The sequence below is a fragment of the Chanos chanos genome, chromosome 10 (assembly GCF_902362185.1).
Source record: "Chanos chanos chromosome 10, fChaCha1.1, whole genome shotgun sequence".
Taxonomy (NCBI): Eukaryota; Metazoa; Chordata; class Actinopteri; order Gonorynchiformes; family Chanidae; genus Chanos; species Chanos chanos.
This window is the reverse complement of record NC_044504.1, coordinates 14,379,734-14,402,013: the sequence shown is the minus strand read 5'-3', so window position 1 is coordinate 14,402,013 and position 22,280 is coordinate 14,379,734. Positions and strand designations below refer to the sequence as shown.

Sequence of the window (22,280 nt, the reverse complement as noted above, 5' to 3'; positions counted from 1 at the left end):
CTGGTGTGTTTGTGCCGGACCAGACAAAATTTTCCCCAGTGATTCAACAAGACAGGAATTGAGAAACAGCTTTTGAGAAAAATACCACACAAACTTGGACTTTACCCTCTAAGATCACTGAAAAAGTACTATACAAAACATTCGCAATCTCACCTCTGCATCGCCCCCTATAGGCTAATGTCAGGGTACGGTCCCTGCATTTTGCTCTCTGCAGGTCACAGCTGGTATCATAACTCCGCCCATCTGAGCCACACACGGGTTTGCCATGCGTATTTGAGCAGAGGATTCCACAGTGACTCTCCCTGTCTCCGATAAGCCACTGAACACATAGCACAACAGGGACAGGATTTAAACCCATAGGCAAAGATTATGAGTGAAGTGCAAACACATGCAATCAGCACAATTTCTCCAAGAGTCTAGAGCTTACCTCTTTCACAGTCATATATTCATATTAATACACACATTTTAAGTTCATAATAATCTCTTGACAAGTATACCCTGGGCCTCTACATCCAAAAGACAACCAATGTGAGCTGATGTACTGTCCTCTCCTTATTTTTCTCTATTCTTTGGCTACTTCAAACATCAAGCATGTCAGGCAGAGAATTTTAGTCCAGCCAAATGTCAGGAAGTCCAGGAGAAAGGGCAAAAGAGAGGCAGAGCGAGACAGAGAGAGAAGGCACAGGGAGAGGAAGAAAAAGAGCTGCAATTGTGAGAAAAATTCCCATCACATGGAAATAAGGAATACATCACTCTTTTTCTCCTTATTTGGAGAATAAAACAATCTTTGAAAGAATCAGGAGTTATATTACAAGGACAAGGCAAATGCAGCATGGACATTTTAATGTTCTCAGAGAGGAGAGAGAATTCCACTGACAACAGGTCAAATAAACCTGAATTAAAGAGGCTGTAGAGAGGCACAGAACACAGCTGATATTTTTTACTTTGAATTTTTATACCTTCTTCCAGGTCTTGGTTGAAAAAGAAGACATTTTTAGAGACATTACTGAAGTAAATTGAAAGCTTAGTTAGAGGTGTGCTTTGGCAAAAAAACTGCAAGATCTAAGTACACCTATAAATGCTGCATCCAAAACAAACTGTTTTAAAAGGTGATTTAGAACACAGTGAACCTCTAGTCCACAGGGTGAGAGCAACTCCATTTGTCTGTGAGAGAGAGAGAGAGAGAGGAGGCTGGGATTTAATATACCTAGACAGTCTAATAAGCCCTTTAGTACAGGTTAACAGATGTTGATTTTTTCTGTCCATTCAGCTATGTAACTGTACCACACGGATGAAAATTACAAAAGTCTACATCATTCCACCAGGTTTAAACCCAGGAAACAGTTTTATGGATATTATAATCTCTTTTATCAATTTACTGGCAGAAACATTGGTTATCAATGCCTAATATCAGCGTATCATGGAGCCATATCCAACCAGCAAACCAACAGATATACTATGAACCTTCAATTAAAGATGAAGTTTTGGGGGTATAATAACCACTGAATATTTAGTGTATAGAGCACTTGGAACCTGCTAATAAACAGGGAACATGTATTGTGATGAACTTATCCCCCAAAGTTCTCAATAACACTATATATGAAAACCCTGATTAGAAATAGGCCCTCATTAAAAAAAAATGGTATGAATATATTCTAACCTGTAGAAATGAACTTGCGTTGCTATACTTGAATGAACACACGCACACTACATGCTAATACAATTTGCAATACCATCTCTAATGACAGCAAAAACATAAACAACAGCAGCAACACAATACCACATACATGTAATTAAAAGGGAAACTGAGGAAAAGAAAATAACCTTTGCCCCTGCTCTCTTTCAGGTCTTTCAAATCCACCAACCACCTGTACTGTTGAAAACAAGAGTCAGCTGAGATGCTGATGATATCTAAGATTACTTGGAAATACTTCACAGCATAAATTTGGGGTGTATGCTATAGCTTTTTCTGCTTTTGTTTAGCTCTGTACTAAAACGAACATCACAGCCACCTGGCCAATTTGAATGACACCTGTACTAATGATTCTCGTCAAAGATCCTTTTTCACTGAAAGGAAGGGATTTGTGTACAACTTAGTCACGAATTCTTTGGTTTCCAAACACTTTCTTTTAAGAGTGTGGATAACACTGACATCAGCAATGCTCTCTCTGACCAGAAAGATCTGCAAGGAAGGAAGAGGGAAGTTAAGGAAGGAATAATAATGCTTACAAAATGAACTTTTAGGTAAGAACTCTGATGTGAAAACGATCCAATCCAGATTCAAAGTGTAAATGTACACATTTGAATTAATTACATCTACTTATTATTGCAACAGTAAAAGTTCTTAAATCTCTCATACACAGTGTAGTCTGTCGTAACATGGAAACCAACACTGCTTATTTACTGAGGTAAGTTGCTTCTCCAAAACAGAGTGGAAAAACTGAAGAAACTCAGAAGACATCAGTCAAGTTACATTAAGTTCACAGACGTTGCCTGGCACACCCACAAGCTTTCTCTGACATAGCAGCGGATGGGAAGCAGCAGAGGGGGTCTAGTCTTACAAACTAGCATAACTGCTGGCAAGACTGTTTTGTCAGATATTTTTGTATTTTTGTCACTTCATTTATATATGAAGTAGTATAGGTATAATTGTGACAGATTTTATTATTTTCGCATCTGTGCAACACCTCAGAACATTTGAAATACAACCTTTTTGTGCAACAAGTAATGGAAAACTATCTTTTTTTTCCCCCTTCTATTCTCACTGGCAAAGTTTCATCTGATTGTAATCTTTCATTTTGACTTTAAAAGAAATTAGACATTCAGAATTGTTTTAATGTCCATCTGAAAATGCTGTGGACTGAAAACAAAACCATCCCAAGAGGTATTAAAACCTGTTCCTTTAGAAAGAGTCCAAAACCACTTCAGAGGGTTTGAGGGTGTAATAGGGACTCTAAACTCATAAAGAACCCTTTGCAATTGATTTTATACATGTTGGATAAGGATCATTCATTTGGACCTCTCTACAAGAACTAGAAAAACAACTTTGTAGTTTTTTTTGCATGAGGTTGAATTGCTTATGGTATGTTTACCGCACCTTTGATACAATTATTCATTAGTATTTACATGTACAAATAATATAATGTGCACAAACATGTAGACTCATCAAAACAGTAAGCCAAAAAATAAACCTGATTTAAAATTCAGAGTACTGGCAAGAACACAATTAGTAGAGATTTCTCAGAGCAGACCAGGATTATAACCTAGATATGGCAAAGCTGGACTGCATCTTGCTCTCCTCTTCTCTGGGTAATATTAAAAGATGTGAGGCTCTCTCTCTCTCCCTCTTTCCGTGTGTGTGTATGTGTGTGAGCGTGTGTACCAGAGAGTGCTTGGACAGCTTGTTTTCTAACGTGTGAAGCCCTCATTACCTTTGGACAGAACAACAAACAGTAATGCAGGCAAAAAAGTGGCCCCATGATTGGCTTTCCCATGATGAGCAATTTAAGGCCGACTGGAAACACTCAAAAAAGAAAATGGTTAACCTCATCAGGCAAGGAATTATTTGAAAAGAAAACAAAGAGGACAAACAAACCTCACCAGAAGAAAAATTAAGCATTGAGTTAACACATTTTTGCCACAACTAATTGCATACAGTATGAGACTTTAACGGGTCCATTTAATTACTTTTGTTCAACAATTAGCCTTCTGGTTTAGGAAATCCATAAACCAAAAACCATCCCTCACGCTGTTTCAATTAACACTCTTAACTGAACGGCATCATAAACTAGCGAGAAAAATACAAAGGAATGCTTAAAAAAAAATCCTGACTCCCCTCGCTTCTTTTAAAATGTAATGAGCTTTGTCTTTGAAAGCAACCTGTAATTTATATTTTCAAAGCTGCTCTAAAATTAGGTTGTAGTGCATTCTGACCTGGCAAACAAATGAGTCTGTGGGCAACATTTCAAACATGAGGTGTGAACTGTGGTGAGAGGGGAATGGTATTCTCAGCACTCTCTGGTCACAATGTACTACAATCACGAACATAGTCGTATTCAGTTACATCCAATTAAATCTCATTTAGTTCAGGGAAATCATAAAAGCACAAAGCGCATAATCCATTCCGGGAGTATTAGCCACAGTATTTCCGAATCGGGCGGAAATCTGCTTTATGAAAGTTTCCTCTTGTGCCCCTTTCTGACGACGAAAGAAAAGTCTTTTCACAATGTGCATCCCAGATATTGTCACACCACAGAAGAAAAAAAAAAAATAGGAACAGGAACAAGCCGATTGGATCAAAAAGATGGAAATGTGAATGAGCAGGAATAATCTGATGATTAAGAAGGAAATACTTTAATCATGACCACCCTGCTAATGCTGGAAATTAAAAGTTTTAAGACACTGCTTAAAAAATAGACGAAAAAGTTCGGGCACAATTCCACCTCTAGTTTGAAAATATAGAGCACTGACTTAAAGTCATGAGATAATGTTTTATAATAACACAATAACATGTTATGCTCTTATATAAAGTTGTCAATTTTCAGAGTTAGCACATGATTGTTCTCATCTACACATTTGACCAAAAGTCTAATTCAGAGCACCGTAGAAGTACTACAGGAAGTTTAAGGACCACTGGGGTAATCTCAATGTTAAGCGTTTTGCCCAGAGGCACATCAGCAGTGAAGTTCAAACCCATAGACCTCTGGGTATTGCTCCACTTTCCTTATCAATACACCATTATAGAATTACTTTTATGACTTAACACTACACCATTGAATTACTGCTTTTTAAGATTTATGTGTTACGAATGGCTTATAGTGCATTACACATTCTGGGTTCAGGTGAAATATTACTGCTGTTTTGATTTGCGCACATTTGGTCCGCTGCATGCAGAGTGTTTTGTGTGCACTCTGTGAGTGAGCCCTATGTGCTAAACAGTCTTCAGTCAAACCCCCTGATTATGAAAATGCACTGCTTGTGACCATCAGAAAAATCTGCATTGAGAGAGGGAATCACAGACTATGATACTGATCTGGATGACAGCAGCCTTGATTCAGAGGGGTGAACCTTTTACTGATTAAAAGACCTGCAGTTGACAACAAGAGACATTTGTCCTGGAGAAATCACGGCAAATTAAAAAACACTCGACCAGTTTTTTACATGTATGTGTATGACTGTAAGTGTATTTGGTATTTGTGTATTTGGTATTTGTGTGTGTGTGTGTGTGTGTGTGTGTGTGTGTGTGTGTGTGTGTGTGTGTGTATTGCAAAGGATCACTTCAGAGTTTGGGAGGCAACTTTTTTATCCACACCTCCTTCTTAAAAGTACCTGGGTAATGCTTTTTAAGCTTTTTTATATAAAAACATTGAACTTGCTTTGTGAACTACTACCAATAAGTAAACTATTAAAGAGTATTTGTACACTGATTTACCCAATAGAGCACAGGAGCGAGCACTCAGAAAGAGAGAGCTTATACAATGTTGTAATGACACACTTGGTAGTGTTCCTTTAATCTACAGTATGTTACTTTTTAGATTGTGCCATATCAGCCAAATGCCTTAGCTCTGACCCAAAGCACATTTTCTGTGTCAAACAAACCGTCCCTTATCCAAAACTCTCTCTGTCTCACTCTCTCTATCAAGCTGAGAGCCTATAAGGCAGCCAGCCCACACAAACCGCACATTCTCTCCCTCTCTCTCTCTCATTCTCTATCAAAGACACTCTCTCTCTCTCTCTCTCTCTCTCTCTCTAATTTCACACCTGCAGCTTGGGTGTGATGTGGCCCATTAATGCGGGGCTTGTGCTGCGGTGCTGTACAGAATGGGCTCTGATGGTTGATGGAGTGAGAATGCAGCCTTATGCTCAGACATATGCTTTGTTTGTCCGTGATTTCTCTTAATGGAACATACGTGATGCGTTCACCCAGGTATGCTGTAGGCCTTTCATCTCTCTTCATCTCCCACAAACAAACATACATTTCTGGCATTTGTTAACTAATTCTAATTTTCATTAAGGTTTTTCTTTCAAAACATAAATTATGATGTATACCCAGCATTGACAGATATCAGTGTATATATCAGTATAATTCAGTGTATGCATGTAATTCTCTCAAGTGCTTTAGGATTAAGATATGTAAGATATCTCTGAACTGCTTCACTGCTGAGTTCCAATTGACAGGTCATATTTTAGATTAATTATAATAACAAATTTGCTCAACACCAGGATTCTTCCATTCAGACCAGTTTGAGGTGGCTTAGTGCCCAGTCCCAAAGGTTTTTAATCACATATTCTTGGAAAGATGTTTAATTCATAACTGTGAAACTTGAAGTTGAATATTAAAGTCAGAGAGCAAACTGAAAGTGATAGGGCAGTCATGTTTAAACAGTTCTTTTGTCCCAAGGGTTGTGTCTCATTACAGCAATTCTGCAAAGCCCCTCCAAGTGAAATAATTTCATAAAAGGTAATTTTTTTTATTCTATTTCCGACTTATTTTTGAAATATTAAAAATGACCCCCCAGGAAAAAAAACTGATGTGACAGGGGAACAAATCCCTACTTAGAGTAAGTAAAACTTTATAATTGTTCAAAGAGTCTTCAAAGAGACAAATTTAGAGGGATTACAGAACTCTTTGTTAAACTGAAAGGGTTCACATTCCACTAAATAAACACTTCAAAAGACAGGAAATAACTACTGATATGGTTTAAGGAGAAACTGAGCCAAACATCACATTAAAAGCCTTGTAACCAACTAATCCATACAACAATGCCAGCACAATATAATACACTTTTTTGTATGCTGACAGGTCTTGTAGTATCAACTGAATATTTGAATTCTCTCATTTATGTTCACTTGTCAGACTTAATGTAGAGGTGCTGAGACTTAGTAAAGACCCTTATAGAAAAAAGGTATAGTCAAGGACATTACTGAAGACTTAGTAAAGACCCTTATAGAAAAAAGGTATAGTCACTGACATTACTGAAGACTTTGTAAAGACCCTTATAGAAAAAAGGCATAGTCACTGACATTACTGAAGACTTAGTAAAGACCCTTATAGAAAAAAGGTATAGTCACTGACATTACTGAAGACTTAGTAAAGACCCTTATAGAAAAAAGGTGTAGTCACTAATGTTACGGGAGGAAAGAATGAACACCCTCATCAAAAAATATTTGGAAAATCATTTATGAAATTTCTTTGCTAAGTATTCTTTATTATATCTGATAATGCTAATCTCTTGCTGAGCTGAAATAGAACCAAATAGACTTTCCAATGGCAAAAACTAAAATATGAAACTGTTATAATTGTATGACTTGTATATCAAGACCTTACAATTTCATTATGAAATTCAAACCAACAAAGAAAGATGTTCTGAGTTTCCTCTCCATGAGGAAGAACATCCCGGACTGCTTCCACAAAACATAGAACAAATGATGCTAAGTCCGTGTCAAAATTCATATGTTGGCAGCTTCAGGATGTTCCTTTGATGGATTTTTCAGATGCTTTCATCTTTGCCAATGGCAATACTGTATGACATTAAAAAAAAAAAAAATGTTATTCATTGTACAGCTGGATGCCTAAGCTGAGGTTGACTAATATTTCTAAAGGTTATAGAGCAGTGAACACATGTTATGGTTGGGCACACTATCCCCATGTTTCTCTGTAAATCACAAATCCTTCCTTTTCTCTAATACATTACAAAGCTCTCTACTTGTTATTCCAGAATTCACTATTGTGTGGTTCAATCATAAAACTTTATCTGCAGTTTTGAAAATGCATGATTCAATTCTGTGATACTCTCCAGTCATTTACTTTTTAAATTACACATTTGTAACTACACTTACTTCCAGAGCCAGAATATGTGGACTCAAGTGACTCTCCCACAGAGAATATGACTCAAAGATTCTAAATTACAGCAACTGTAGCAAAGAAATGAAGAATATAGCATTATCCAGCATACGGACTCTTTCCTCACAAAAAATCATTAGGAACACAATAAACCAATATAATCAAATACAAAATATGACACGACTCGATGTTTAGAGATTTAGTCTTGACTCTCCCCGCCAGCTGTTTTTACTTCACTGGCAAACAAGCACTACAAATACTCAAGGGTCATGTTTGTCTAGTTGTGAAAAAAGAATCAATAAATGAGAAAGTTCTTTTTTTTTCTTTCATGTGGCCTTCAAACTAGTCTGACCACTGACGGAGAGGATTTTGAAAGTAGTGAAAGGTCCAGATTTTTGCGCTCTAAAAAAAGAATAAGAAAACTTGAAAGTGTTGTACATTTATTTAGGTGCAAAGCAAAAAGTTTGAAGTCTCTTGCTGTCAGAAAAGGCTTTTCACACAATCATATGTTGCTCTGTACAAAGAAATACTGCTCTGAATCTCATTTTTGGCTGAAGTACACCTTCCAACACGGCAGAGGCTACTTTTCAAAAAGCTTTCCATTCATATGCCATCATTTTGAGAGCAATGTGTTACTGCTAATGAGGCTCAGGGGAGAGGAACATTTTTGATTTTACAATTTAACAGAAACATTAAAAAAAAGAAAACATAATTACTCTTTTGACCCTCTGTAAAGATTACACTGGGATTTTGGTCCAGGCATGTCCAGTGTGCATGGGAGTGGATGTGTTTTGGGTTGTCAACACTTTACCCCCCCCCCCCCCCCTCTCTCTCTCTCTCTCTCTCTCCCTGTCTCCCTCTCTTTCTTTCTACTCTATTATTACTTCATACATTCCAATAGTCATTATTCATACAGTACACAAGTATACAATGACAGGTGCCACACTGCTGTAAACACAGCATCTGTCTAAACAAAATTCAGTCGAAGGTTGATTGATTTGTTGTCAAATGTGATTTGACTGTACACTTTCAAAAGGAAATGTAAAGAAGAACAGGGATGAAGTTGAATACTAAACTAAACTGAAGAGTCCCTCCACAGCTGAGGTTAATGATTTACTACTATCTCTCTGTCATTTGAAGGACCTGAAACTTTGACAATGAGATTCTTGCAAAGATAAAGATATAGCGCTCTTATAGCCCCAATGCAGATGATGACCTTGCTGTAACACATCAGTTAACAGCATAAATATATATTCAATCATATATGATTATATGTCTGCACATGAATCTTTTCTCAGGACAAAATTCTTTTTCCATTCAGAGAAGACAAATATTTCCCATAAGGCTATTAACACTACCCAAAAAATACAACTGAGACAAGACTCACACAAGACTTCACAGCTTTCCTTTGCACTTAAAAAAAACAAAAAACAACCCTGCTGACTCTCAAACACGCTCACATATTGTGCATTTCTGTAATAGATTTAATGTGTGTGCATCACAGAGTCATCTCCCTTTTTCTGACTCACGACTCACCACCCCCTCAGACCACAAATATGACAGTCCCTCTGTGGCTTCCACCAATCCCCCTTCTCTCCCACACCACTCTCTCAGCTGTAATGCTCTCTCTCCATTTCTCCATGGGCTGTTAAAAGGGCATTTTCTGAAAGGACAGAGACTTAGCCAGAGATTTTTTTTTTTTTTTTTTTGGTCTTTTTTTTGGTCTTTTTTTCTGTCAGGTGCTTGAGGTTTCTTTCTTTCCTTTTCTAAGATGGAAAAAATGCTCTAACTAAGGCAAGTTTGGAGTTTTGTCTGACTAGTGTCATATCATCCATTCAGACACAGGAGGATAAAATCTTAGCGAGGAGAAACAGAGGACAGAGAAGGAGGGAGACACTGAGAAAGAGAGACAGGACTCTGTGTGTGTGTGTGTGTGTGTGTGTGTGTGTCTGTGTCTGTGTGTGTGAGAGAGAAAGAGAGAGAGAGAGAAAGAGAGAGAGAGAGAGAGAGAGAGGGACTCTGACAATGCTAAAAACCAAACATTAACTTTCACCCTATACAATCAGTGCTCAGAAAATGCAAATGAAATGAATATTGCTGCACTGTTGAATACATCCATATGCTTTTGACTATGTTCAACATGCTGACTATCTGCAACAAAACCAGTTCAGGAAAAAGGAAAAAAAAATCTACAGGGTTGTCTTTGAAAACTTCGCAAATGCAGCCCATGAAAAAGCAATGGCTCTTCCCTTTATGGCTACACAGAGGGGTGCATGGACTGGAGCAAAGGCATCTATGACAAAGGCCAATGAGTGCACTCAGTTCTCCCTGACAAATCCATCAGAGGACAATAGTCGCTGTATCCAGACAGAAAACTCAACTCATTCATTCTGTCACTAAAAAATACAAGAAGTTACAAAGTCTATTCGCGTAATATGGTTTATTGTCATCTCAAAATTACCAGTCAAGACACAATAACATATGAAGTGTAGCCTATAGCAGGGTAAAATAGTTAAGATTAAATTCTAATTTTGATTTTAAAAGAGTAGTTTAAGCATACGGGATTTAACAGTCATGTTAGTCAGTCTCTCGGTGAGTCACTGAGCTTTGGGTTTGGAATCAGCATGATTTCCGATAAAGCTTCCAACAGAACCTTATAAAAACGAGAGAACTCCATCCATCAGTAAGTCTTCTCGACAAATATACTCGCTGTCCAAGACAGAATGCTTATATAGCCATACTTTTTCCTGAGGAATTATCAGCGTGATAACACTGCACGATGTGATTTAAGCAACCCACGTCTTGCGCCAGGTATTGACAACTGCTAGTGACGCAGCAGCCTGAATTTACCTGCGCATATTAAAGTTTGATAAACACTTAGTTTTGTCCTGTTGACTTAAAATTCACCATTATACACAGAGAAAGAGCATGTTAATAAACTGTACAGAATTTCAGAAGGGCTTAAACATAAACTATAATTGTGCGGTTGGCTTACTTACCCGTTGACCGTTCGATTTCTGTGCGGAGAGCCGGGGCGGACAGAGCAGCAGCAGCGCAGAAGAATATAAAAGAACAGGAAGGTAGAACTTGATGGAAAACATACTTGCCTAAAAAACTGAGCGGTCGGATAAAGTAAAATTAGCGGGTGAGATATTTTTAAGACAAGGGTCCAAAAGTGTGTGTGTGGGGGGAATCCAAAAGTTTGTCCCCCTCTCCAGAATTCGTCCTTTGTGAGTTTATCTTCTTATCTAAACTTTAATGATGAATATTCACATAGTGCCAAGAGGGAGAACAGGCTCTTACAAACTGATGATCACCATAGTAACGGACTTTATCCAATGTGTGGGGGCATGCCGTCCTTACGATACCGACTGGTTGAATAATTCAGTAACCATTGGGACACATTTAAAAGAGAGGAGGTGGGAATAGTAATTGTGATTGACATTGTGAAAACCCAATGGCAGGTAGGAGGACCTACACAGAAAAAAAATATCCCCTCCTAAAATGTGTACCAGTTTTTGAGATATGAGGGAGTGATGCAGCTAACTCTGCCTTCTCGGAGTGATTTTTTAATCGCAATACTTCGGTCTTACGTCCTATGTTACGTCTCATGAAAGTAACTGTAATTGTTATCAGAATTGTTTTCTGCTGTATTTAACTGATAATTCACGATGTGGTGCGTGTCTATTTGTGCACAATAGGAATAAAGTGAGGGTAGTTGCATCATTCTATCCTCCATAGAGATTAAAATAATACACTTCATAAAACAGGAATAACCTGTTACCATACTGACTTGACTTTTTGCCCTATCACAGTAACACAATTCTGAAGTCAAATTCAGGAGCTGTCACAAGCTCATCAGGAGGCCACTGTGGGTTTTGTGTATGTGTGTGTGTGTGTGTCTGTGTGTGTGTGAGAGAGAGAGAGAGAGAGAGAGAGAGAGAGAGAGGAAGGGCTGAGGAGTCTGTGCAGGTGTCCTGTTCTAACCCCTTCAAACACACACACACACACACACACACACACACACACACACACACACACACACACACACACACACTATCGGACCTTAGGGAGCTGAAAGGGGCCGTCTGATTTGCCTTTATCTGAGTGTGTGACCGCTCCCCTACCCTCTCACCACTCTTTGTTTGCTTTGATATTATTTAATTGTTGCCCATGACAGTGCAGAGGCTTTTAGAGTGCCTCATTGTCCAGGCTTGTAATTAGAGCTATTGAGAGATTTGTATTGGCACAATTAAGGTCAACAATAATGATTTCTGTTGTGCCTTTTTTCACAGAGGGCTTTTTTTTTTTAAAGACAGAGCAAAGAAAGTTGGGGAAGAAATGTTCGTTGGATGGAGCCTGAGAGAAATAACATAATAGAGGAAGTCTACTTAAATTGCATTAGTATGATAATTCTCCAGCGTAAACCGTGTGGAGTGCGTGTTGCACTCATAGAGTGTTGTTATCTGCTATCAGTGAAGCCTGGGAGAAGGGAGATGCACTTTGGCCTGGCCCTGAGTCTGTCTCCCTACAGGCATTGGCAGGTCCTGCACTCCTTAACACTGTGCCAGCTGGTCCACTCCTGGCCAGGATTGTGTGAAGTTATTCTGAGTAAGGGGGAAAGGGTCTGGACGGGTGGGTGGAGGGGTGGCACATGGATAGGGGAACAGGAATGTCTAATGGAATGTTAACGAGATCACGTTATGTCTTGTATTCATTTTTTCCCTCCCCTGTTCTCTTAACTATGTCCCTTGCACACCAAACAAAGACGCAGGGCTCTCTGGGGTGTGAAAAAACCTCTGTGTTGCCCAACACAGACTGCTGTTGTCACTTGGCTGGACTTGAAACGGCCGCTTTTCAAAAGAGAACGAACATGGAAATAAAAGAACACACAGAAAAGGATTGTGCTGCCCAATTACTGTGGCGGTCCTTTCGACAGATCCTCAATAGCTATCCACTTTCTGTTTACAGCAAACACTGCCGACAGAAAATTAGCAGGTGTCTGTAGACAGAACCAGTTAGCCCAAGCCAGCGGGAACCCTACCGATTTGGGCTCATTTATCGAAAGGCTGTCCACATTATATTCATTTAATCAGAACAAATACACCAAAAAAGGACCACGCACCCCACCCCTCCACCACCCCAACACCACTTTTTTTGTTATTTACATTATGTTGATGTTTAATGGAAGCATGACAGCTCCACTTTATACCACTTATCGTGTGTATTCTCTATTAGGCTATATTCACTGCTGTTAAACCCATTTGCAGCTTGTGTAATTAGACATCTGGACCAACGTTTATTGTGGTTTACCCAGATGAAGGGAATGATTTTCGGCATAGCACTTCTCACAGGGTTTCAGAGATACCTCATGCTTTCCTTAATTGTAGAGATATTTTAACGACACACATTTCCACCAACAGCTTTTGCACTTATTCTGCAAACACTTTCAAAAGCATTTTACACTTTACCTTTTAATGTTGTTGCTGTGAAACAAAACTTATTATTAAAAGTGAGAAAAATGCTCCCACATGAACAAAACCATATGGAGGACTTCCAGTCAATCCCGACGTATTTCATTAGAAACATGTTTTGCAGATTCTTTCCAACAAATGAATATTATTGAAAGCAAGTTTTGTGGATCAAGGATGGATTTTAGGCAGTGGTATATATGCTCTCTTGCTTTGTTTTAATGAAGTTTGAGGATAGAACCATGAGGAGTCTGCATCCCAACTGAAAATTAAGAGGTTTTCATGGATAAGACCATACAGTTAGGAGGTGACACGCCCCCCTCGAAACAAGACTTATGCAATCCGACAAAAGTAAGTAATTTATTACATGCTTTATCTCTTGAGAATCTTTTCCCCAATTGTTTGAGTATGCCATTTTGGCCTTGTCCTGTTTGAAGCACACAAAAGTAGGGGAGAGAAGTTGAAGAAAAAGGGGAAAGATGGACAGAGAGAGGGGACTTCAAACAGAAAAATGTGAGGTCAGATGCAGAGCCCTCTCCTTTTTAAGTTGCTCATCTGGCTTTCATTTAATGAATTCCACATCTTTTACATGTAACGGCCGTGATTTTCACTGGCTCCTGAATCTGGGGAGCCTACACACGATCTCTAGCTTGGACAAATCATCCAGACTCCCACAGTGCCATCTCCTATGACACAAACACACATATGCATAATTTTGTCCTTAAATATCTGGTTGATATTTCCTATTGATTCACATTTTACTGTGACTAAAGATTGATAACCTGACACTGATCGTAGCCAGAAAAATATCTTGAAATAAAAAAGGATTTTCTCAGTTGAGGACAGTAAAATGCCCCCACTTGTCAGATGTTTATATCTGAGACATAGCATCTACTCAATGCAACGAGATCCTAAACCGTAAACCACACACACACACACACACACACACACACATACACACACACACACACAGACAAAGGGAGACTCACACACCAACCTCGCTACCTCACTGTTCTTGCATTTTATTTGATATGTGGAAATCAAAGGAAGAGTGGGGGGAGGGGGGGGGGAGAGACTGCTTTGAAAAGGGCCATTGAGATGAGCCTGGGGTGTCCAGCACCTGCGCCGCCTATTCACCCCAAGTATTTACACACTGTCAGCCACAATTAATGGCTCCCAGGGGTAGGGCTGCCTGCCCTCTGCTGGGCCCCCGGACCCTTTCTGGGCTCTTATGGGTGCTTAATTGAGCATACCACACCACTGATTGAATTAGCAGCTTAGTCCCTGGGACCTTTTCCCCCTACAGCATGGAGGGGGTCCATTCCTCCTGTGCCAGCCCAAATGGAGGGGTGGGGGGTAAGGGCAAGAGGTTGGGACTGGAGAATTGTCAAAACTGTCAAGAAAACGTGGCCATCGCTGTTGGCAGAGCCAAGCTGGAAATGTGAACTGGGGGCAAGCAGAGGTCCCAGTTTTCACAAGGACCAGCCTTCCTGGATGGCTCAGCATCCAAAACTTGACTGAAGAGGTCTCTCTACCTGTAAAAATCACGGAAATATTGCTCAAGTAAATGTACTGTTGCTGTGTATTTGTTTTAGGATGTCAAATAGAACATGGGTCATGTCAGTTGTTGATTATTCTGAGGATTAATTTGAATACTGCTGTATTACGTAATGTGTCAACATGTAGAGACAGATGGCAAACTTCTATGGTTAGCACAAAGATAGGCTTTGAACACTCGTAAACTGGGACCAGCTGGAGTCTCTGTGCTGAGAATTGGACAAAAATACCTGGGAATCACAGGAGAACATTGTCCCCCCCAAATAAAAGTAAAACAGGCCCTCACAAAATCCCCATACATCTTTCCTGTCCAATGACTCCCAAGAGATCAAAGACTGAAGAGCCAAAAGAAAATGAGATATTTCAAGTGACTGTAGGGGTAATTACTGGTTTGTTTATGGATACACATCAAGATAAGACAGTGCACCTTAAATCAGAATGAACCCCAGTTAGAAGAATCTCAAAAATATAATGTTTGGTTTCAGTGTATACATCCATATCTAGAAAACGAGGTCTTGGATAAACAGATTTGATGACGAATGTCTCCAAACAAAATAAAACCTCAAATGTTTCCCCTTGTCATATCAACCACTATGGCTTCATACAACCACAGGTGAACCAGTAGAAATCAACCCAGCAAGAGCAGTTATAACCTTAAAAATTGAAGCGTGATTACAATCAGAAACAAAGAGTGCTCAGTAGCTTCCTGTACTTCGTGAATATAGGCAGACAAGACTATTGAAGAGCATGTATCCATTAGATAAAAAACTTCAGTCTATGGTTTAAATACTTTGTATAGCTACAATAACATTGGTATCTGCTGAAAATGAAACCACTTTAGAACACCACCAAAAGCAAAAGTGATGAAGAAATGGGAACCATTCACTATGATATATCCAAAAAACTTCACAGACACAAACCCCAGTCAAACTTTTGATTTCATAACTGCACCATGTTACTCACCTCTGTGTGACCCTCAGTCTGGACTTTGGGGGGCATACCCCAGCACAGTGAACCCATCTGTGCAAAACCTACCCCCCGTGCCCACCCGTCCAAATCCCATGCCCTCAAAGGTACACGGTAGACAGCACGTTCCCTGTTGTCACTTCTCACATGTTGTCCTTCTGATATAGGTCATGGGTGGGGTCAATTAAAATCGCACTGTTCCCCCACAGGGTCAGAAGTTTAGTGGGTCACCGCAGCTGATTTCTCTGAACTCAGTTCTTCAGTACTTTACCCATCCAGCTTCCCTGCTGGTGCCCACTGGATGGCTCTCTGGACACTTTGAATCAGATGATACAAATTCCAGTTCCTCCAGTACCTAACTCTGTTTGAAAGTGACTGTGTGCAGTTGGATGGGGGGGGTCGTTCCAAATGAATAGTAACTACTCAAGGCCTTTACAAATAGATAGTATACAATGATATATAGTGTGAACTGTGACACTCTGCTCACTGTTTGTCTTTGTTTAGAAAAGTTAGATTTGAATCACTTAATATCAGAGCTCTGCAGAATCAACTCTAAAGATAATGTAAAAATAATATCTAAAGAAGTTTGTTTTAACAAAACCACTTCTTGCTGGTTAAGAGAGAATACAAATTGCAATCATAATGTGAAATATATGCAATGTGATCATTTCTAAAAGAGTAAGACACAACAGGTCTGCGGTTGTAGAGAATTTGACTGTAACTCTGCTCTATGATTGTAACTCAGTCTGCTTTGTCCTTCACAACAGATCAGCTCTGTGATTGCCATAGGAACAGATTACATCCTTCACAAAAGCTCAACTCTGTGGCTGCCATAGGAACAGATTACCAGATGTTCTCTGTGCGCCTCTCGAGCACAGTCCAAATGAAGAGCCTTCTCTATGTCATATAAACATTAACCTTGGGTTATGGAAAAATCCATGTTCTCTTTTTAAAATATTTATACATGTCTAAATTGTTGGAATGATTTTGTGTACAGACAAAGTTATTGTGGAGAAATGAGTATTGCTTGTCTCATCCTATTCTTGGACAGTGGTTAAAATTCTTTTCATTATTTCCTTGCAATGCAACAATAAACACGTATACAGAGGAAAGGTCATTCTAATTCTGTTGCGAACTTTTTATTTGGTTTTTGCGGGTGTGACATTGTTCAGTGCGTCCTGGAAATCTGACACTAAATGTAATCCTTTACACAACTCGACGTATTTGCAAAAATATTGTATTGTAGACAATAAAAGAGTTTGGGGTGGAAAGGGGAGAGCACAAAGAGAGACTGATTTTAGTTATACTAAAACGACTCAAACAAGTGTGAAATCATCGTCGAGCTGTAAATAAATAAATAAATAAATAAATGGCTGTTTTTGTCTCGGCCGTAGCCTTCTATTCACAATATGTGCATATGGCGCCAGCCAGTGGATATTAGTACTTACTACAACAATCTGGACTTGACTGTGTGTCGGGACTAATATAGCGAACGTGAATCACGCATGGTGCTACATTATGAAATTATTAACATGAACTCGGGTAAGAATTGTCAACACAAATACTAATATTCACCAATTCACCTCAGTCTGACTCTGGGAAATCGCTCAGTTTATAGTTATTGAGCAAAATACAATATGTTTGAATTACAGGTTAGCTTAACTGGCTGCAAGGTGGATGTAACTAAGGAAAACTTAAAATGGAAAATACTACGGTAAACAGTAAATGTCCCCCTTCTGGAAAGACATATAAGCTACACGTGCTCAATATTTTTATCCTTACCATTTAGATTAGACGTCTGTGTCTTTCACTTGCCAAGAAACTACAAATACGTCCCCGAAGACATTAAACATGCAATTTTAATGTGAAATTCCAAATGCAAATTCATCCCCACGGCATTCCCTATGCTTACTGCAAAGACCGTAGGGAGTGGGTCTATATCGCGTGATCCATCTAGCGGTGGTAATAATAGACATCTTCATTCTGAAAAACACTAAGATACAAAGAGTATTTCTAACTTGCCTTCAGCTAAAGCCCGATTTTAAACCGAAAGGTTTGCGGACACCGAGGAGAACATCCGTAATATTTTTGGCACAGAGGGAGGCGGAGCATGATGCTTGGTGCTGGGATGCGGGTGCTAAACAGCAGGTGGAGACTGATGAGAGAAGGAGTGGAACGTATGTGACATATCTGCTCCAGTAAGGAAAGCGACTGCGGTATCTTTGTGTAGGCCGCGCAGAATTCTTACAGCAGTTAAAGCCGTAGCAGTTGTCCATCACCAGAGAAAGAGACCGTATGCGCTGCGCCGTTGTGGGCAAATATGGCACTGCCTAACGCATTATCTCTAACAAAAACTCCCTCTCAGTAACCCGACATTATTATGCTGGGTGCAAGAGGTACTACATGTTTTCGCTGGGAACAAAGCATCGATTCTGAAAATATTCGACGAGGTTTCAGGTCAGTCGGGAAAGGGTCTTGAATTTGTGATACCTGAATGCTTGTTTGTATTAACTGCAATGTTAATCGGTATGGCCAGCAACCATGCGGGTTTGGTTGGAATTGTAACGTCTCTCCCACAAGCTTTCTAGAATGACAGAATCGATCAGAATGACTCAGAAGTGTTTACAGAATTTGCCCTAAATGTGATCAGGACAGATGTATTCGCTTAAAACACAGTTTCTTTTCAGATATTTGAATGGGGGGTAAAGCAAATGATTACCTATTTAAGAGCCAGTGAGAAAAATCATACCATCACATCTGTAGGATTTTGTTTACACGTGAATTGCTCGTGACACGTGAACGTAGTGTTTGTGGCAGGGTTAATGTTGGTGGGGGTGGGGCATTTTGAATATTGATGTGAGACCAACAAAATTCCAATAGAATTTAAGATGGCCCGATAGCCCCAAGATCTCTGATTTCTGTAAAAAGGAAGACATAAACAGTTCCCTCATCTTTGTTACTTAGTGTTTATTTATAGTCTTACACATTTGCCCCAAGGGGAAGGGAGCCTTTCACTAACATAACCAGAGCGTAAAATATACATACATTTTCAAGCTGGGCTCCAGCAATCGCAGATTGCATCACTCTGATTGCATTACGCTGATCTCTAGGCATGGCAGTGTAATCCCCCAGATTCTCTGCCTGTAAGTCTGCCGCCTTTTAATCTATCTCTCTCTCAACAGAATTCTTTTCTTACTCATTCTGTGTTCCTTTACCTTCCATACAGCCGACCATGGTTGACCCATTGGAATCTGAGGACCAGGCTAAGATTCGGGGCCCACAATTTGAGTCCCCATCTGCAGCATCTGAAGCACCATGCATATCAGAACAGATCACCGATGGAGGGACAGAAGCAGTCATGGAAAGCAGCCCAGAAGGACAACCGACAGCAGGGCCTGAACAGAGCCCTCAGGAGAGCCAACAGCAAAACAGTGAGCCGGAGCAGCCCAAGCTGCATTTGGACCTCTACAACTTTGACTCTCCAGAGGCTGAAGGTAGTCGCTATGTACTGACCAGCCCTCGCTCCCTGGAGGCTTGTGCACGGTGTGGAGTTAAACCTGTGGAGCTCCTGCCCCGCCCACTGTCTGACTTTGCCCATGAGGCACCTGGCCGAAGCATGCGGGTTGCCACAGGGATGTTTGAGATGTATGAAAGGGACAGGCATGCTAAACTGAGACAATGTCGAGAGGAGAGAGAAAGGATTGTTAGAGAAGAAAAGAGACGAATCCTACAAGCTGCACTTAACAATAGCAGCAGCCCAGCAAGCTCAGAAAAAACACAGGCCACAGTCAAAGGCATGTCATCTCAGTCAATTAACCTTGGCTCTACTGTACCCAGTTCGGCTCCCCAAACACCCCCTGGTAGCTCAGGCTCAACCAAAAAACATATCTCGGCAGCAGGCCCTGCATCTAAAATTACCCAGCCTAGCTCAGAACAGTCTTCGAAAATTGTCCCTTCAAGTTCCAGCTCCTCCACTAAATCACTTTCATCCACTTCAGCTCAGCCATCAAAAGCCAGTCCAGTCTCTAAGGATGCAGCTGCTAAAAGCTCAGAATCATCACCTGAGCCCTCAGCCAAAGTCCAAGGAAGTACAATTCCAGCTACAGTGATTCCAAAATCAGCTCAGTCAACCCCTGGTCTGGTGTCCAAGAAGGCTACTGGCACTTCAACAAAGTCTGCAAATACATTTCCCAGATCTACACCTAAGCCCACTTCTTTCCCAAGAGCATCCAGCTTACTGGCTCCAGTGGTGTCAAAGTCTGCAGCACAGAGCCCTGCCAATGGTATCACTAGTCCATTTGCTCAACATAATGGCTACATCACATGTCAAAAGTCAAAAGGCAGAGGTAGGAGCCACTCTCTGGAGTCCTTGCAAAGAAGACGAGAGACTGTATGCTCTTCTACAACTTCAACAACCACCACAACAACTACCACATGTGCCTCCTCAGAATCAGCCTCTTCCTCGTACAGCTGGGATGGGGGAAGAGATCACTGGGTAAAGATATCTAGTCCCCGTGCCCGTACATTAGCCACCTTCAACTCCTTAATGGGCCGCAGCCTTAGCTTAGGAGACCTGAGTCACTCTCCTCAAACTACACAAAAGGTGGAGCGCATCGTTAGGGAAGTGAAGCGACGAGGCCTTAAGGCAGTGCCTGAGCGTGATCGCAAGATTGCAGCACTGATGCTAGCCAGGTATCAGGAGGAGGACATCATGAGTCAGACACGTTATGTTGCACACCTTCAGTGGGACAGTGAGCGGCGTCTGGAGGAGCTGCGACGGGAACGTGAGGAACGAGAGAAGCAGAGAGCAGTGCTGCAGTGCCAGAGAGCATGGCAGTCACAGGTCTCTACCCGACAGCGACGTCTCAGCCAGCAGGAGCGAGAGGCAGCAGCAGCCAAGCTTCGGCAAGCTGCAGAGAATGAAGAACGCTGGCGTGAGCTGGCTCAGCAGCAAGAACGCAATAGGATACAGAAACTTCAGCAGGCTGCTCGTGAAGAAAAGCAGAGGAAATCTCTACAAGAACAGAACCTCAGAGCTTTGGAAGAGGAGAGGGCAGCCATGCTAGAGCAGGAAAAACTGCTTCTTAGGGAGAAACTGACCATTGCAGAGCTGAAGAGACAGGAGCGGGAGCACCAGTTGCAGGAGGAGCGCCGTGGGCTCAATCGTGCTGAGCGGAGGCGACATGCAGCTCTGATCCAGGAGATCGCACGGCGAGAGGCAGATGAACGTGAAGAGGCCAGAAGATCGGCTGAAGAGAAGTTGAGCCGCTCCCTGGAGAACTATGAACAGATTCAAGAGAAGCGGGGACAGGAGATGCGTGAGAAAGCTAAACGGGAGGGGTTACAGATACAGAGAGCTCGTAAGGCCGCTGAGCAGCACGAGCGCCAGCAACAGGAGCAGATGGCAGCACGGGTAAAAGAAGCAGAGAAAAGAGCACAACAGGCAGCTCGTGTGGCAGAGGAGCGAGCACGGGAGAAAGCTCAGCGAGCAATTCAGAGCAGACAGGAGAAGGAGCGGCTACAGAGACTCAACCGCCAGCGAGTGGAAGAGGAGGAGAAGCAGCGGCGTTTAGAGTTGCTCCAGTCCATTGAGAGGAAGTTGGAGAAGAGCGAGCAGATCTTCCGTGAGAAACGCGCTGTGCTGGAGAGCGCTCGGTCAGTTGCCCGTGCCTCTTTTCATGTGCGAGACCGCGTCCGTGAAGAGACTAACATGCGCACCTTTGATAAAATGGCCTTGGAGGCCCAACTGAAAGCAAGTCTGGATGAGAAGTGAGCCGTGTATATTTTGCACTTCCCACCCAATTACAGCTGGGATGGGTGTTTGAGCCACCTTGCAAGCCCCATTGCTGAGCCATAGCTCCTGCATAGCTGGTCAATTCCAAGATTAATTTTTCATGTTAAATATCCAATAATTTTTCCCACCACTGTGTCATCTTCACCATGTATAAATAATAACTATTCCTTTATTTTTACTACCTGGATTAACATCTCTCTGGTCCATGAAAATCAGTGGATTTGTCTCCGTTGGGACATATAAATGTTATTTTAAGTTAGCGACACTGAACTCTTAATATAAAAAGAACCTTGCTGATCAAGAATCTGGGCGCCATGACAAGTGTGATTTTGATTAAGTATTTCTTAAGTGACGAATGGAGAAAAGAGAGGACTGAAAGCGTCTATGAGACTTAAACTTTTGAAGGACCATACTGTTTCTATCCTACTGCAGTAGGCCGAGATATGCCTAAGTGTAGTAGTTTCACACTGAAGCGCTGACAAAGCAGCCATGCTCTGGGACATTACAAAGAGTGATCTCAGCACAACGTAGGTGCTGATGAAGCATCGTGTCCTAGATCAGCATAAGGGTACTCGGTTTTCAAAGTCGGACACCCACGTCATTCCTCCTCTGTTAGGTATGTCTGTCTGTTTCATTTTTCATTAATTAT

General features: G+C 41.0%; 2 protein-coding genes across 9 annotated transcripts in view; one reads left to right on the top strand and one right to left on the bottom strand.

Annotated features, from left to right (window-relative positions):
• Window positions 1–11,199, bottom strand: part of smoc1 (SPARC related modular calcium binding 1) — a 38,617-nt gene extending 27,418 nt beyond the window's left edge. For all 8 annotated transcript variants that reach the window (XM_030786926.1, XM_030786928.1, XM_030786930.1 and 5 more), the window contains exons 1-2: window positions 10,843–11,199; window positions 154–319 (exon numbers count right to left, since the gene is read on the bottom strand). In XM_030786926.1, coding sequence (XP_030642786.1) covers window positions 154–319; window positions 10,843–10,944 — 268 coding nt within the window. In that variant the 5' untranslated portion in view covers window positions 10,945–11,199. The remainder of the gene's footprint in view (window positions 1–153; window positions 320–10,842) is intronic.
• Window positions 11,200–19,069: 7,870 nt separating this feature from the next.
• On the top strand, window positions 19,070–21,610 carry ccdc177 (coiled-coil domain containing 177). The gene has a single exon (XM_030787298.1). The coding sequence runs from the start codon at window positions 19,070–19,072 to the stop codon at window positions 21,608–21,610; it is 2,541 nt and encodes an 846-aa protein (XP_030643158.1).
• The last annotated feature ends 670 nt before the right edge of the window (window positions 21,611–22,280 follow it).